Source organism: Danio rerio, chromosome 19, assembly GCF_052040795.2.
Source record: "Danio rerio strain M-AB ecotype USA chromosome 19, GRCz13ab, whole genome shotgun sequence".
NCBI lineage: Eukaryota > Metazoa > Chordata > Actinopteri > Cypriniformes > Danionidae > Danio > Danio rerio.
The window spans coordinates 7162501-7178151 of record NC_141039.2 but is presented as its reverse complement, the minus strand read 5'-3'; the positions used below and the strand labels follow the sequence as shown (position 1 = coordinate 7178151).

The window sequence follows — 15651 nt, the reverse complement described above, 5'->3', positions numbered from 1 at the left end:
GAATCCTGCCATTTTTATATTTATTTCAAGGTGTTTTCATGCCTAATTAAAAAGAAAGTATAGGACAGATTCACATTTAAGATCAAGGGGCGTCCCCTGGTGGTTTGGCAGTATGGGTTGAGTATAGGGAGGATCGAATCTTCGACGTTTATTGCCACCCTTCATAGAAAGATTAAAACATATAGGAGAAATATGGGGAAATACCTTTACGGGATAATAGTGGGATAGAATTGTAAAATACAGGAGAATCCCGGAAAAATCGGGAGGGTTGACAGGTACACCACCATCAAGACCTAAAGTGCTAAAACACAAAAACATTATAGTAGCAAGTCACATGGCACACATTGGCAGCCATCTTCAGGGCCTAATAATGTCCTTAAAGACCTAAAACATTATAGTAATCACATAGCAACATCCTGCAACCACTTTTAAGGCCTAACCATTTCCTAAGAACCAAAAACATAGTAACTCCCTTATCAACATCCTGATAACTAACTTTAAGGCTTAACAATGTCCTAAAACACCATAGTAACAACACAGCAACTCACTGACAACCACCTTCAAGGCCTAACATTATCCATAAAGACTTGAAACATTATAGTAATTACATAGCAACACCCTGCAACCACCTAACCATTTCCCAAGAAAGAAAAAATATAGTAAGTCCCTGATCAAAACCCCAGCAACCACCTTTAAGCCCCATCTATGACCTAAAACCCAAAACGATAGTAACTACATAGCAACACCTGGGTAACCACCCTGAACAACCTAGTAATAACCTAACAACAAATATAGTTCCCTCTCTTCCACATTTACCCCCATAAATTGCTTGTTTCTTTCACCTCATCATCCCTGGTACACATCTATCTGCTCGTCCCCAAAGTGAAAGTGTGGTAATCCTATTAGAAATGTGTGAATACCAGCTGGGACAAAGAGAAGCGGGGAGCGAGGGGACACGGAACAGAAAGAGAGGGAGAGTTTACGTGTACTTGAAAGAGGAAACACGAACGTTAATTTGCATGGTTCTCATCAAGAATGCCTTTGAGATATAGATGTGCGTTTGAGCGGGGGGATATTGTCTTTGGGGTTGCAGCGCTGTAAAGTCTGTCTCTGCAGTTGCGTGTAAAGTCAAAGGTGTGTGTTATGAGGTTAGTGTGGCAGACAGCATAGAGACAGGTCAAATGTGTTTCCTGAAGAGTTCAAGCGGCAAGAAAATAAACAAGTCTTTTGATCACAAAGAGTCTATTCACACGCTCCTTTACACGCACACACACAGAGATGTATACATAAACTCTCTCTTTCTTTCCCCTGCTGCCCTTCCCCCTCCACTTTTGGGCTGCTGCTTTTACCCCTTGCACTTTTAGCATTTTAGCCCCACCCCTTCCTTTCTCTCTCTCCCTGACACTCTTTCCTAATCCCTGATTCCCTTGAGAATTCCTCCCCATTGGTCCCACAAAACTTCCATATCTCTCTCGGCCTCTATTTCTCTCTCTCAGCTCGGAAGATGTAACCTCGGATGCCGTAGTTCATCGGTATTTTAGAAAACCTGGTGAAAAAAATAGAAAGGTATGTCATGCTAGTGACCTTGACACCTTTAAGCAACTCCATAGCACCAATTACGCACACACACGAACCTTCCATCATTGGTGCACAAAGCTCCCTTTGTGTGTTTGAGTGTGTGTGTGTGTGTGTTTGGATTCTGCATGCATGCATATGTGGATGTGTATATTGGGCCCCCTTCACGGGGTCAATGGGGGCCATTTAGTTCATTCCAGAACTATAGTCAAGTTTGGGAGGACGCCTTTGCCTGCTGGACCCCGATCACATTATCATTCGATTTCCTTCATCAGAGCCCACTTTAAATTGCAGAAACACCCCCCTCCGCCCCATTTTGCGTGTCTCAACAGGCTTCTATTTGTTGCTCTGTAAACCTGGCCACAACATACATTCGTCGTAGCTTTGATCAGTCCTTCATGAAGTTTTAATGACCGCTCATTAATCAGTCTCTTTAGGTGCCAGTGATTAATCTTCCTCACTCATTCTGAATCCTCGGTCGAGTGATCATTGGCCTCAAATGTGTGGGAGATGGGAAGCTAATTGCAGCGATTGTGCTGTTTTGTGTAGACTTGTCAGCGGGTGAGAAGTTAAAATCGAGGACAAAAGGCTGAAGGAACACTTTGATTTGTTATGACAGCTATCTTAGACAAGGAAATAAATACAACATGACTACAATTAGGCATGTGCAATGATGATGTAGTCATTTAAAGCAGTAAATAAATAGGTAGTTGTTTAAATTTGTTGTCTATGATGTCATTTAAAGTGCTCATTCAAGCATAGACTTGCTTGTTGAAATTAAATCAATTTAACCATGCATTATTTGCTTTCAGGCAGTTTTGACAATGATTTGTTTGTTGTCCAAGCTGAGGTCCGTTTTCAGGTACCTGCATAGTGTACCCTTATAATAAATTTATAAAGTAAAAAAAAATAAATTTATGAATGTATGTGTGTGTGTGTGTGTATACATATATACACATTTATATACATTTTATTTATATATATATATATATATATATATATATATATATATATATATATATATATATATATATATATATATATATATATACTCACTGGCGACTTTATTAGGTACACCTTAGTACCGGGTTGGACCCCCTTTTTGCCTTTAGAATTGCCTTAATCCTTTGTTGCATAGATTCAACAAAGTACTGGAAATATTCCTCAGATTTAGATTGAGATCTGGTGAATGTGGAGGCCATTTGAGTACAGTGAACTCATTGTCATGTTCAAGAAACCAGTCTAAGATGATTTGTGCTTTATGACATGCTGCATTATCCGGCTGGAAGTAGCCATCAGAAGATGGGTACACTGTGGTCAACAATACTCAGGTAGGCTGTGGCGTTGACACAATGCTCAATTGATACTACTGGGCCCAAAGTGTGGCAAGAAAATATCCCAGACACCATTACACCACCATCACTAGCCTGATCCATTGATAGAAGGCAGGATGGATCAATGCTTTCATGTTGTTAATGCCAAATTCTGACCCGACCATCCGAAAGTCGCAGCAGAAATCAAGACTCATCAGACCAGGCAACGTTTTTTCCAATCTTCTATAATCCAATTTTGGTGATCCTGTGCGAATTGTAGCCTCAGTTTCTTTTTCTTAGCTGACAGGAGTGGAACTCGGCGTTGTCTTCTGCTGCTGTAGCCCATCTGCTTCAAGGTTTAACGCGTTGTGCCTTCAGAGATGCTCTTCTGCATACCTTGGTAGTATTTAGTGGTTATTTGAGTTACTGTTGCCTTTCTATCAGCTGGAACCAGTCTGGCCATTTTCCTCTGACCAACAAGGCATTTGCACCCACAGACCTGCCACTCACTGGATATTTTCTCTGTTTTGGACCATTCTCTGTAAATCCTAGAGATAGTTGTGCGTGAAAATCGTAGTAGATCAGCAGTTTTTGAAATTCTCAGAACAGTGCGTCTGGCACCAACAACCATGCCACGTTAAAAGTCACTTAAATCACCTTTCTTTCCAGTTGTGATGCTCGGTTTGAACTGCATCAGATCATCTTGACCATGTCTACATGTTTAAATGCATTGAGTTGCAGCCATGCAAGTGGCTGATTAAAAATTTGTGTTATGGAGCAGTTGAACAGGTGTACCTAATAAAGTGGCCGTTAAGTGTGTGTGTGTGTGTGTGTGTGTGTGTGTGTGTGTGTGTGTGTGTGTGTATATATATATATATATATATATATATATATATATATATATGATAGCTGGAGAGAGAGAGAGATAGATAGATAGATAGATAGATAGATAGATAGATAGATAGATAGATAGATAGATAGATAGATAGATAGATAGATAGATAGATAGATAGATAGATAGATAGATAGATAGATTGATTAATGGAGTAATGCTGACTTTAAAATCACTTTTTGTTGACATTTTAAACGTAGTAAAGTACTCTGTTCAAAAGGTTTGATGTAAGGAAGATTTTTGTTTTTAAGTTTCTTATGCTTACAAATATTCTATAATTTTCCATTCATTAATGTCCATGACGAGGATTTATTTTAAGAAAAAAAATTGTGAGAAAGTTTTTGCAGTCAGTTTTGTGTAATCAAATGTGTCCTTGGTGAATACAAGTATATAAACTGAATACACCGAATGATTTGAGTGCATTTTACCTTGCTTGCCTTTATATGAGTTTGTGCACGTCAGTGTTAAGAATCAGGAACACGCAAAAGTTAAAGCGCTCTGTGCGTCTGAGAATACGGTGGAAAAAACAGCACATAAATTACCTCTTTCTTCTCCCTATGAATCCATTTTGGAGTAATCTTTATGACGTACTTACACTGCTATGTCCCTCCATCGCTTTGATATTCTTGGATTCCCAAAAAAGGGTTATTTCTGTAAGCGTACGGTTATGGTTTTCATTAAGTTTCAAGAATATGTGAATTGCCCATTAGTGCAGTACTAAAGAAGCACTGGAGTTCGCCCTGTACCACTTTGTGTGTTCCCAGGGCCCATTTGCTTCGAGTATGACTCCTCTTTTTCTCTCCATCCCGTTTTTTCCCCTCATCTCTGTCTCTCCCCCTCTTTTTCTCTCCTGCGCGTCTGTCTGTCATTCTGATTAGAGACGGCGGGGTCGTGCCACAAAGGAGAGGAGTGAAAGAAAACATCTCCAAACGAGGCCACAAACCAGATCTCTGTCTCTTTCTCCGTCTTGTTCGTTGCGACGCATTTGCTTACGCACCACCAAATGGCTGCGTTCAGTGTTTTACGCCTTCTTTAAATTAACATCAATTAGTAGACGTCATTTTTTCCTTTAATGTTAATTAGAGTCTAATTGAGGTGGAGCAGTGCATCATGGATAATGAAAGACAAATGTTGTTTATCATATATTTTACCATCAATTTCATTTAAAGATTAAACGTGAGGTTTTTTTTTGGTCCCCAGAGATGAAGTTTGCACACAAGACAAAGTCAAGGCCTGGCCTATGATCGTGTACTCGCAAGTAGCATTAACGCTGAACTGGTAATTTAGCACTTACGTGCAAATGCTTTACAAATGTCATCTACTACCCTTGAGTTTCCACTGACAACTGCTCCAGCTCTCAAAGCGAGAAAGGGAGGCGGTGGAGGAAAAGAATGAGAGATAAGGAAAAGAGAAGGCCACCTACAGACATTCGTTTCTCACTCCAGCCCACATTTAGCACTCTCAATAACAATTGCATTTTTCTGAGTAAACAACCTTGAAGAACATTCTGTCATGTTTGATCCATATGCTATGAGGCTGTGCGCACGAAATCACACATTTGATGGATCCATGCCCTTTTCTGCAAAAAAAGGTTATTGTTTAGTCTATATTTATCCTTTAGCTTATATTTATGGCTATTGAACAGATCTTCAACGCCAACTATTTTAGTTCCCTGCTCCTCTTCTACTTGAGTCATACTGGCATTAGCAGCTGTTTCAATGGGCTTACATACATAAATTGTCCACAATACCGAACCGTCAAAGCCAATCCGTGAATGCCGTTAACAGAGGGAGTTAACTGTGTGTCTGAAAATATAGTTTGATACTGGGCATGGGTGAGTATAAAATTTTGACGGTATGATAACCTTGGATAAAAATATCACGGTTTTAGAGTTTGAGGATGTTGTAATTACTGCCCTCTCTTTTTAATTGTCTGGGTGAAAAACAAAAACTTTTTCCCTTTTGAACACAATATATTTTATTTTGAGAAACATTTAAAATATTTTGGAGCAGTAAACTTGTCAGGCTAATTAATTCAAACGAATGATTGACTTCTGCTATCTTCATTAATTTCTAAAACACAAATTTCTTTACCATTTAAAACAGCATTTTTGGATATCCTTTTTGCTGTTGTCCTACAAAAGTAAAAAAAAAAAAAAGGTAAACAAAAAAATCTTACACATATATACCATAGGAACGTTTTAGCAGAAATTTTTGGCAGTTTTGAAACATTGACTTTTCCTAACCGCGGTATACCTTAAAATTAATTATCGTTCCATGCCGGGTTCGAGTCCCAGCTGGGTCAATTGGCATTTCTGTGCAGAGTTTGCATGTTCTCCCAGTGTTGGCATGGGTTTCCTTTGGGTGCTCTGGTATCCCCCAGAGTTGGCCCACACGAAATCTGCGCTTGCAGAAATCTGCAGATTTTTTAGCCGATCATTGAGTCTATTTATTTACTTGTGTAATTGTGTGTAAACTTAAATCTATTCAGTTTTTAAATGAATGTAAGTAATATTATTAACAAATATGAAAACATTCATATGATTTATTTACAATACAGTGTGTAAAGTAATATTTTCAGTCTTTTGGTAATTATATAATATATGAGAGACTTGCTTTATTTACCAATTAAGTGGATCTAATTAGATTTGCATTGTAAACATTAAATAAAAGTTAAAAATGAATCTTTTTTTTTATTCATATATTAAGTTGTTAGTTATGATACTCTTAAAATAATTCTGCATAAATTCGCAGATTTTTTTTTACAAAATTCTGCGCAGAAATAGCTAAAAATGTCCGCAGATTCTGTCTGGCCCTACCCCACAGTTCAAAGATAGGTGAATTAAATAAACTAAATTGGGCGTAGTGTATGAGTGTGTATGGGTGTTATGCATATGCTGGATAAGTTGGCAGTTCATTCCGCTGTGGCGACCCTTGATGAATAAAGTGACAAAGCCGAAGGAAAAGGAAGTGAACAAGCAAGAAAAAAAATATTTTTCTCAGTGTAGTTTTTAAAAATGTAGAATGAATACAAATACGTACAACACATTCTCACCTCAAAAGTTGTCTCATTTCTACAGGTAATTAAATCTATGCATTTTTGAGATATGTGAGATGAAAGTTGACCTCTCCAAGGTGGCAGGCTTTGTCAGATTGACAAATGTCAGATTTGTCAGATTGAGAAAAAATCCTACGTCTAATAGATGTCAGATTGACGTTGTGCCCGAGAGTCGTGGGATGTTGCATTTTGTTTGGAAATGAGAATCCTGTTGACATCAGAACTCATTGTCAGACTGACATTAGTGTCCAACATCCAACCTTAAATTAACCAAAAATCAACATCTAAAGATGTTGCGGCTTAATGTTGTGTGGCCATTACCAAAATGACGTCTATTAGATGTAGGATTTTAGTTGCCATACCTGACGAATAAATGTCATATTTGATGTCAATATGACGTTCCTTTATGGATGTTGGTCACTTTCCAATACAACCTTAAATATCAACGTCATTTCACGCTGTTATTGGATGTCATAATAATGTTGTGCTTAGACTCTGGATAGACATTTAATTTGGGTCACCTGACGTCACGACCTAAATGTAACCTAATATTTACGTCTGTATATAATGTTCATAGTACATCCATCTGTAAATATCACCATAGTTTTCTATAACTGCACTTTATAACTTATTCCTGTATCCTGCACTTGCTGCTATTGCACTGCTGGTTAGACCTAAACTGCATTTCGTTGCATTGTACTTGTACATGTGTAATGACAATAAAGTTGAATCTAATCTAATCTAATCTTATGATGTTGTGTGCCTGCTGGGATGTGTCAATGTGGCATCTACATATACATGCCTATGGTGACAGCTTCACACAATCATCTGATGGATCCATGCCTTTCTCTAACAAAAAGATTGTTGTTTCCCTTATAATAATTAACCAAGGGTTTTGTTATGATAAAGTATAACAACATTGTTTGTTGGAATATTGATTTCGCTGTTAACTCTGGTTAGTATTACTTGTTAAGACCATTTTGAGCGATGTAAACAAAAACAATGGTCCCAACGTATTTCCTGTATTACATTTTTTATTTCTGCAGCTTCCGAGAATCCAAAAAGACCCACATATTCAAAAATAATGTTATGATAGCTGTTATAACATGAAATTACGATTGATTTGCCTCTAGTTACAGTTATGAAATAGTTAGATAACAAGCAGGAAATGTTTATAGGCCAATAACATCATCACATTGAAATGGTCTACGTGGTCATATGATTGGTCAACTAAAAAAACGTTTTTATTTGATTATTCATTTGGGTAAAACTTACCGTCAATACCTAGAATGTTGGTTGTCTTTTTATTCTTTTAGCAACTTTTTAGACGTACAAATTCAACATTTTCATTGATGGAATAACTTACCTGCTTTTTTCCACACAATGAAAGTTGTCAAGCTAAAAAAGTTGCTACCTTCATGTTGCTAACTTCATCCCCGTTCACTGCAGTTCTTACAATCTGCTAAACTTCTCCAGACAAGTTTGAGTCCCACTGAGAAGAAAAAAAAAGGCATTTGAGTGAGGAACAACATGAGGATGACTAAACAATAACAGATTTCAATCTCTGTGTGAACTATTACTCACACAACAACTCTTAATACAAAGCTCATTATAGTGGTGTCAACTGTGAGGAACGTGAGACCACCGCTGACGACAGATTTTATTGGTTTTTCGGTCTGTTTCTGCGGGACAACATGTCATCGGCACCTCACGATGCTGGCCGGGATCGGACGGCGTTGGCGGTCTCCGCAGCAACGCCGCAGTGACGCGAGCCCGACACAAACGGCGAGTGGGCGTGGCTACGCGCGCGCTCCTCCCCTCCCTCCCCCGCTCAGCGTGGGCGGCCCCGTGTGGCTGGAAGAACGAAACACGACACCCCGAAAGAGGAGGAGGAGGAGGGGGCAGACGGGAGAGAGAGTTGCACGGAGTGAGTGGAAAAAGAAAAAGTCCGTGGAAAGAGAGGGAGAAAAGTGGATCGGGCATTTCAGCCTTCTCGTTTGTTTTGATTCAGTCTGCTTCGCCTCGTGTTTCAGCGTGAAGGCTCGAATATGCAACTTCGCAGCGTCTATGAAGTAATCAGGAGTTCAGCGCGGACACGGTGCTCCTCCATCGGCACGACGCGCTCCGATATCTGACCGTAAAAGAGCGAGTCTGTCCGGCCACAAGGCAACAACTAGCGTCCTCCACGTTGAGGAGGAAAAGCAAAACAGCTAAACTACAAACAAACCGGGGGAGGACGAGTGAAGGGGCTGGATTTGAGGAGGAAAAGTTTACAGAGGAGTTTTGTGTGTGTGCGTGCGCGATCCTGAACTCGCCGAGAGGAAGAAGTTAATTTCATCTCTCTTTCTCACTCACTCTTTCTCAGTTAGCACGACTGCTAACGAAGCGGCTATACTCTCCAACATGAAGACCCCGGGCGATACGGGTAAGTTTTGCCACACAACAACAACACCGCCACCAGATAGATATAAACCAACTTTAGATTTGCGTAACAAGTCAGCCACAAATCTACAAATAAGTTAGTTTTATGAGAGTTTGGAGATGTTTGTCGGTTTCACTCTCGAAATGCAGCCCGCTAACTCCCCACAGATTAGCTGATGTGTTTAAAATATTCATATGTTATGTACTTTTTAGCTAAAGAACCAAGTCACACACGAGTCTAAATGTTTAAAGCGATGCTTTAAAATGCTTGTGAATTTTAAAGTATGAACAACAAGGCTGCTACTTTAAGATAGTTTTTAATGAGTTTATATCATTTGTTTGTTTATGTGTAATCTTTAGCCATCACTTCGTTAGCTGTCATTAAGACTTCTTCACTTAACCGAAAAGTTCGTGTTTAGGGAACAAATACTCGATATTTGGAAGTTCATGAGTTTTCACAACTTTTGAACCGTCCTGACCTACACAGTGAAGGGTGTTTTATACATGTTTCACATGCTAAATGCGTGTATTACGCTTTCAGCTGTATTAATCTCTAGGGAAATGGAAAGGTGTTAAAGTGACTTTATAACCGCTTGTGTTGATCCAGTATGGCATCCACCATTTGCGAGCAACTTTCAGCCATTTGGCCCTGAGAAAGTGGCATCCCATCACAGCGCCTCTCTGTGTGTGCCTGAGGATTTTACACAAGACATTTCACATTTCAGCTGGCTTTGTGTTTACTCTCGAATTAAGTTAAGTTATAGGGTCCTTTTTTAAAGTGTGACAAGAGTGCCTGCCTTGTTTCCAAGTCCTACTTTTCTTTGTTTACTTTGTATGGAGGCTATAGTTTTCGGAGAAGCGACAAACATTTTTACTTGCTGTTTATTTGATAAGTAGAACATTTTTCTGTAACCTCATAGTTGTGAGTTAGGTGTTTACTTTCAGTTTTACAGTATGTAACTTTAATGTATGAAAGATAAAAGTTTTACAATTGAGTTTAACTAGATAAAGATGGTGTGTTTGTGCCAGTTTTTACACATTAATTTAAAGTAGGTTTGATATTCGCACATTCATTTAATGGCTCATCATATATTGTTTACTACGCTATGTGGAATATTGAGTGTGAATTAGCATGCAAGGATGACTTCAATATTAACACTATGTAATTGACTGTGAACAATGCTGTACTTTGATAGTCATTGACTGCTAATATGATTTCACTATTCAGAATTGGCAAGGAATACTTTTCTGAAATTATATTAAGCACAAAGTCTGAATGTGTGAATATAAAACCAACTTTACCTCAATTGTTTACACTAGCTATTCTCAATAGTTTTAAAGCACCTCTTGTTAATCTCAAAACTATACAATTAAATGAATTGTTGTAACTATTGTGTTTAGTGCTTCATACCATTGATTCATAGTAACGCTGTGAACATTCACATGGTTGTATGGAAAAATGCTGCCAGTTCATGTCAGTTCAGTCTCTGTTGGGTGTCTGAGCTCCACCAACGCTGAAGTCGTGGTCTTATGCATTAAACCATTAGCTAATTCTTCCATTCGTCCTCCCCCTCATTTGGTCTGCAGTATAAAGTAAGCCTTCTTATGGTATGGTAGAAGTTTTCCATGTTGTGTGTCGTGTCTGGGACGCAAGTCTGCGTTTTCGTGTAGGCGTGCAGAGGTGGGGTTCTGCACACACGCTTTACTCAAGTCAACTCCAAACAGAGTGGGATTTTAAACCGAGCAGACCTCACAAAACATTCAATCTTAGTCATTTTCATTGACCCATGGTATTCCATTAAGAGCACGTTGTGGGCAGCCTGTTGCTCAGGCATGTATATGCATTGTTTTTGTCATTCACCCAACTCTTTAGTCTAAGATTATACAGTATTTAAATAAACAGATAGTAGAAAACATTTCTGTAAACGGAAATGAGCTGTACTGTTAGTCTTTGTGGGATATCAAATTGTTCCTTTTAGGCTAGGTGTTCCCCGCCTAGGTCACTTAGGCTTTGTGTTGCAGTGATGAGATCTGCCCCTTTCTTTTGAATAGCTACTTTGCCACCCAAGGGATTAAAGAGTCACCTAAACCAGCAATTTTACCTGCCGGTTAATAGTATTGTCTTTGGATGAAGTCACTGTCTTGCTGCTTTGATCACACATTTGGGATTTTTAAAATTAATTTTGTAACATAAGTTTGTCCTGAAAAAGAAGTTTCATTTGTATTTAAGTCTGTGATGTGTTTTCAGTAGGGTTTATGCAAACGTATACATCATTGCATCAGTTGTTTGCACTTTGGCGCTCTGTTTGGCCGTCAACTCTTGCCCAGCTAAGCATGATATCTGTCTGTCTGCCTTGTAGGCCAAATAGTGGCCTATTTTCAGTGCCATTTTCCAATTGCGTTATTCATTATATCAACAGTTTGCCACATGTGGGTCTCACATCTGGAACCGGGCTCTCTGTTGTCTCTTCCAGCATATGAAGTTTAAGGGACCCACATGGGCAATTAGCCAGCGCTTGGGGAGGGTGGCGGTGGGTGCCATTATTTTTCAAAGGAGGGTCTGGGTCAGGGTGGGCTGAGCGTAGGTGTTGGTGTATAATTTCTTCTTCGCTGCAAGGTATGATTCACTGTTCCATTGGCAAGAATGTGTTCCTTTTTTTTTGCGAGAAGGAGCTATTTGGATTTGTTTGACTTTTTTTTTTTTTTTCCATTTTTGTAAGCATTAGTAGTATTAGTTGTAAGATGTGTAGAATTTAAAGTGGTAGTTCACACAAAAATAGCAGTTCTGTCATCATTTACTCACCCTCTTCTTGTTAAAAACCTGTTCCAGTTTTTTGTTTTGAACACAAAAGATGATATTTTGGAATAAATGGGAAACTGCTAACCTTTGACTTCATAGTATTGTACTACTCCAACGTAGTTTAGAATATCATAATTTTTGTCAGCAGATGAAAAAACCTCTTGAGGGTGAGTAAATGGAATTTTCATTCTAAATCATGGGGTTTTAAATGTTTGGGAATGAGACTCCTTGCAGAGAACTGTTCTTGATTTTCAAGTTAACATATCAGGTAATCGGTCTGGCCTACTAATATGATATAAACTGTCTCGAGTCACTCAGGAAGTGTGCACGTGATTGGTTGATGTGTTTTTTTTTAATGTGGCTCAGCAGATTGGCTGTGTTTCCTGGCTTGTGTTTTTTCCAGGAAACACCGTATATGACAAACATCAAACCAGCCACACCGACACATATATTACGCTTAGCCCTTCAGCAAAGTGCGTTAATTTACTTTCCGCCTCAATAATGTGCTTAGAATACTACGAGTATTACCCTAACCAAAGAGAAGTGTAGAGAATCAACTACCAGATGATTTGGAGCTTTCTCAACGCCATCTGCAGACCTTTGTTTTGCATCAGATAGACCCATGAGTTACTATTTTCCCATTTGAATAAAAGTAACTTTGGCAGAGCTTGAAGTTAGTTCAAATATATATATTTTTAATGCTTAAAATATAGACAGTATGATTTAGTAGGAAAGCTTTTCATGACTGCCTGTTGTTGTAGAACATCCTATTAGATTTGTCCCTGCAAAACTCAAAAAATGACTTTGTTCATTTTGAAAAATTGCTTTATTCAAACTGATTTGGGTCTGCCTGCGGACTGCAAGACAGAAGCGTAACTTGTCGTACATTAGAGGCATAACTTGGAAATTATGAAGACCCACATGTCAAAACTATGTTGTCGGCAAGATGGCGCTGTACATCAGTTATTAACATCTACTCCTACTCCACACCAAAACTCAAACATCACAGATAATAATGTTCACCTACCACAACCCTACACCCAACCATCATCGATATTAACGTCTATACCTTTCCCCAATCCTAAACCCAACTGTCATCGTTATTAATGTCTACACCTTCCCCAACTCTAAATCCAACCATCATCGTTAATAATGTCTACACCTTCCCCAAACCTAAACCCAAGCATCAGTTATTAACGTCTACACCTTCCCCAACTCTAAATCCAACCATCATAGTTATTAATGTCCAAACTTACCCAAACCCTAATCCTAACCATCACAGGTATTAATGTCTACACCTTCCCCAACTCTAAACCCAACCATCATAGTTCTTAATGTCTACACTTTCCCCATCCATAAATCCAACCATCACTTTTATTACCGTCTATACCTTCCTAAACCAAACCATCATATTTAATCTCTACACCTACCCCAACCCTTAACCCAACCATCATTTATTAACGTCTACACCTTCCCCAACCCTAAACCCAACCATCAAAGTTATTAATGTCTGCACCTTCCCCTAATTGGTTGTGGATACATTTGGAGAAAACTTTGGTGAAATGTTCTCTGTTAAGTCTTTCCACCATCTTGCCAACAACATCTCGTTGTGACATCTCGCATGGTTCAGTGGGATCTCGATAACTGCAAGTTACGCCTCTCTAACTTACTACAAGTTAGTCCCCTTCATGTTATGCCCGTATTGCAGTCTGCAGACAGATGCACTTGCTCAAACTACTTATTTAAAATGAGCTTACACTGTAAAAAAAAATCACACAATCCACACAATTCATACATGTTGTCCCAACACAAATCAATTAAGTTAACTTAAATTTAAGTGGATTGAACATGAAACAATTAAGTGCTCCCAAAAAAATCTAAAATATTGTGTTGTTTCTGCTTATTTTAAATACGTAGTTAAAACAAGCATTTTTAGTCTAAGCAACAGTTCTTGAAGTTTTTTTGGTCAACTTAATTGTTTTGAGTTCAATCCACTTAAATTTGTAAAATTAATAAATTAACTTAATTCCATCATGTTGTCCCGACATAAATCAATAGGTATTTTTTCAGTGAATCAAAAGACGGATCACTGACCTGAATAGTATGGCTCATCTTATTTCAAAAGGCTTTGGAAATATTTCTTCTTTTTATCTTTTAGTGTTTGCTTTCTTGTCTGAACTCTGAAGCCTTAGATCAGTAGCTGTTGTTGTTTTTGTCTTGTCATGAGCAATATGGTATGGTATGAAATGTAGCTCACAATATATACGACAACTTCTTTGTTTCTGTATAGTTCGCAGGTGGTGTAAGCTTCAGGTGGCCCTTTGTCATCTAACGGCACACCTTTCTTTAATCAGCGTTTCAGAATTCAGGTGCCGATGTATCGAATGGATCTTTGTGCCAAGCAGGTTGTTAACCGAGGTTTGAGCCCAAGCGACTTGTATAGTGTTGTGTCTAGTGGAGACCACGGTTTGGTGGGAACTCTGAGGTTTCGTCGAGACTGCGGCTGACAGTTTTTCCCCCTGTGTGTTTGTCTCTGTGCGTGTGGCTTTGGCTGTCCTTTTGGTGTGTGCGTGTGGTCACGCTCGTGTAACAATTTGTGAGTTTGCGATGTGTATACTTTCCCTGACATTTTCAAGAGCATTCCCCTTTGGAGTTTGTGCCCAGGCCCATGCGCAGCAAAGTTGTGAACTGTAAGGGAACATTCAGACATTTGTTTTTAAGTTTAAAAATAGCTGAAATGGCAGAACAAAGCCTAAAGTTAATTATTGCATTAGTTGTTTGGGAAAATTTGCTTTTGGCATCACAAAACAGAAAAAAGTTGTGTTTTATGTTATATTAAGTTCACTATTCAGTAGTTTTTTTATTTACTTTTTTATTTTATTTTTGTTTTTTAGAAACCAGTGAAGACAGCATAAGTCAATGATTCATTTGAATGATTTAGCCTAGCTTGTATACTGCTCCAAAATATTTCAAATGTTTCTAAATGCAAAGTATATTAATGTAATTTTTTTTCTTTTCTTTTTACCCAGGCATTTAAAAAGAAAATATTCTAGAGCAGTAATAACAACACCGTGAAACCGTGATATTTTTATCCAAGGTTATCATACTGTCAGAATCCTATACCGGTCGATGCCTAGTTGCTAAACCTAAAAGCATGTGAAAATGACCCATTTAATGACATGTTTTTACTCTAAACTCACTTCATCACTTAAGTCGGGTGTTTGAAATAAATTCATATGTGAGACGATACTATAGTCATGTGATGATTAGTCACGTTTAAATCAATGAAAACCATTAAATCTTGTTTATAAAACAACAACCGATATAGGGAGTTGTTGGCCGTTTCTCCTTCATGGGTGTTTGGAATTTCCACACGAGAGTGCCATCTGGGTTTTGAAGGAGATTTACTACTAATCACAGAACAATGTTTTCCTGACAATGTTGATGGCGATCGCAGCTTTCGATTACTCCTGATTTTGATTTATCATCACTATTTATTCATTTTCCTTCGGCTTAGTCTCTTTTTCAGAGGTTGCCACTGTGTAATGAACCGCCAACTATTCCAACATATGTTTTTCATAGCGAATGCCCTT

The 15651-nt window shown here is 38.5% G+C and overlaps 1 protein-coding gene and 1 long non-coding RNA gene across 3 annotated transcripts in view; one reads left to right on the top strand and one right to left on the bottom strand.

Annotated features, from left to right (window-relative positions):
* Nucleotides 1-8714: 8714 nt before the first annotated feature.
* Nucleotides 8715-15651, bottom strand: part of LOC147832449 (uncharacterized) — a 7342-nt gene continuing 405 nt past the window's right edge. The window contains exons 1-3 of the long non-coding RNA XR_015516437.1: nucleotides 14054-15651; nucleotides 13185-13884; nucleotides 8715-13139 (exon numbers count right to left, since the gene is read on the bottom strand). The exon at nucleotides 14054-15651 is cut by the window's right edge and continues 405 nt beyond it. This is a non-coding gene — a long non-coding RNA (uncharacterized LOC147832449). The remainder of the gene's footprint in view (nucleotides 13140-13184; nucleotides 13885-14053) is intronic.
* The window catches only part of erf (Ets2 repressor factor), a 52099-nt gene continuing 45176 nt past the window's right edge, over nucleotides 8729-15651 (top strand). Inside the window, exon 1 of one of the 2 annotated variants that reach the window (XM_087294612.1) lies at nucleotides 8729-9262. In XM_087294612.1, the coding sequence (XP_087150738.1) occupies nucleotides 9241-9262 (22 nt within the window). In that variant the 5' untranslated portion in view covers nucleotides 8729-9240. The remainder of the gene's footprint in view (nucleotides 9263-15651) is intronic. The other variant, NM_001044927.1, reaches the window with a different exon arrangement.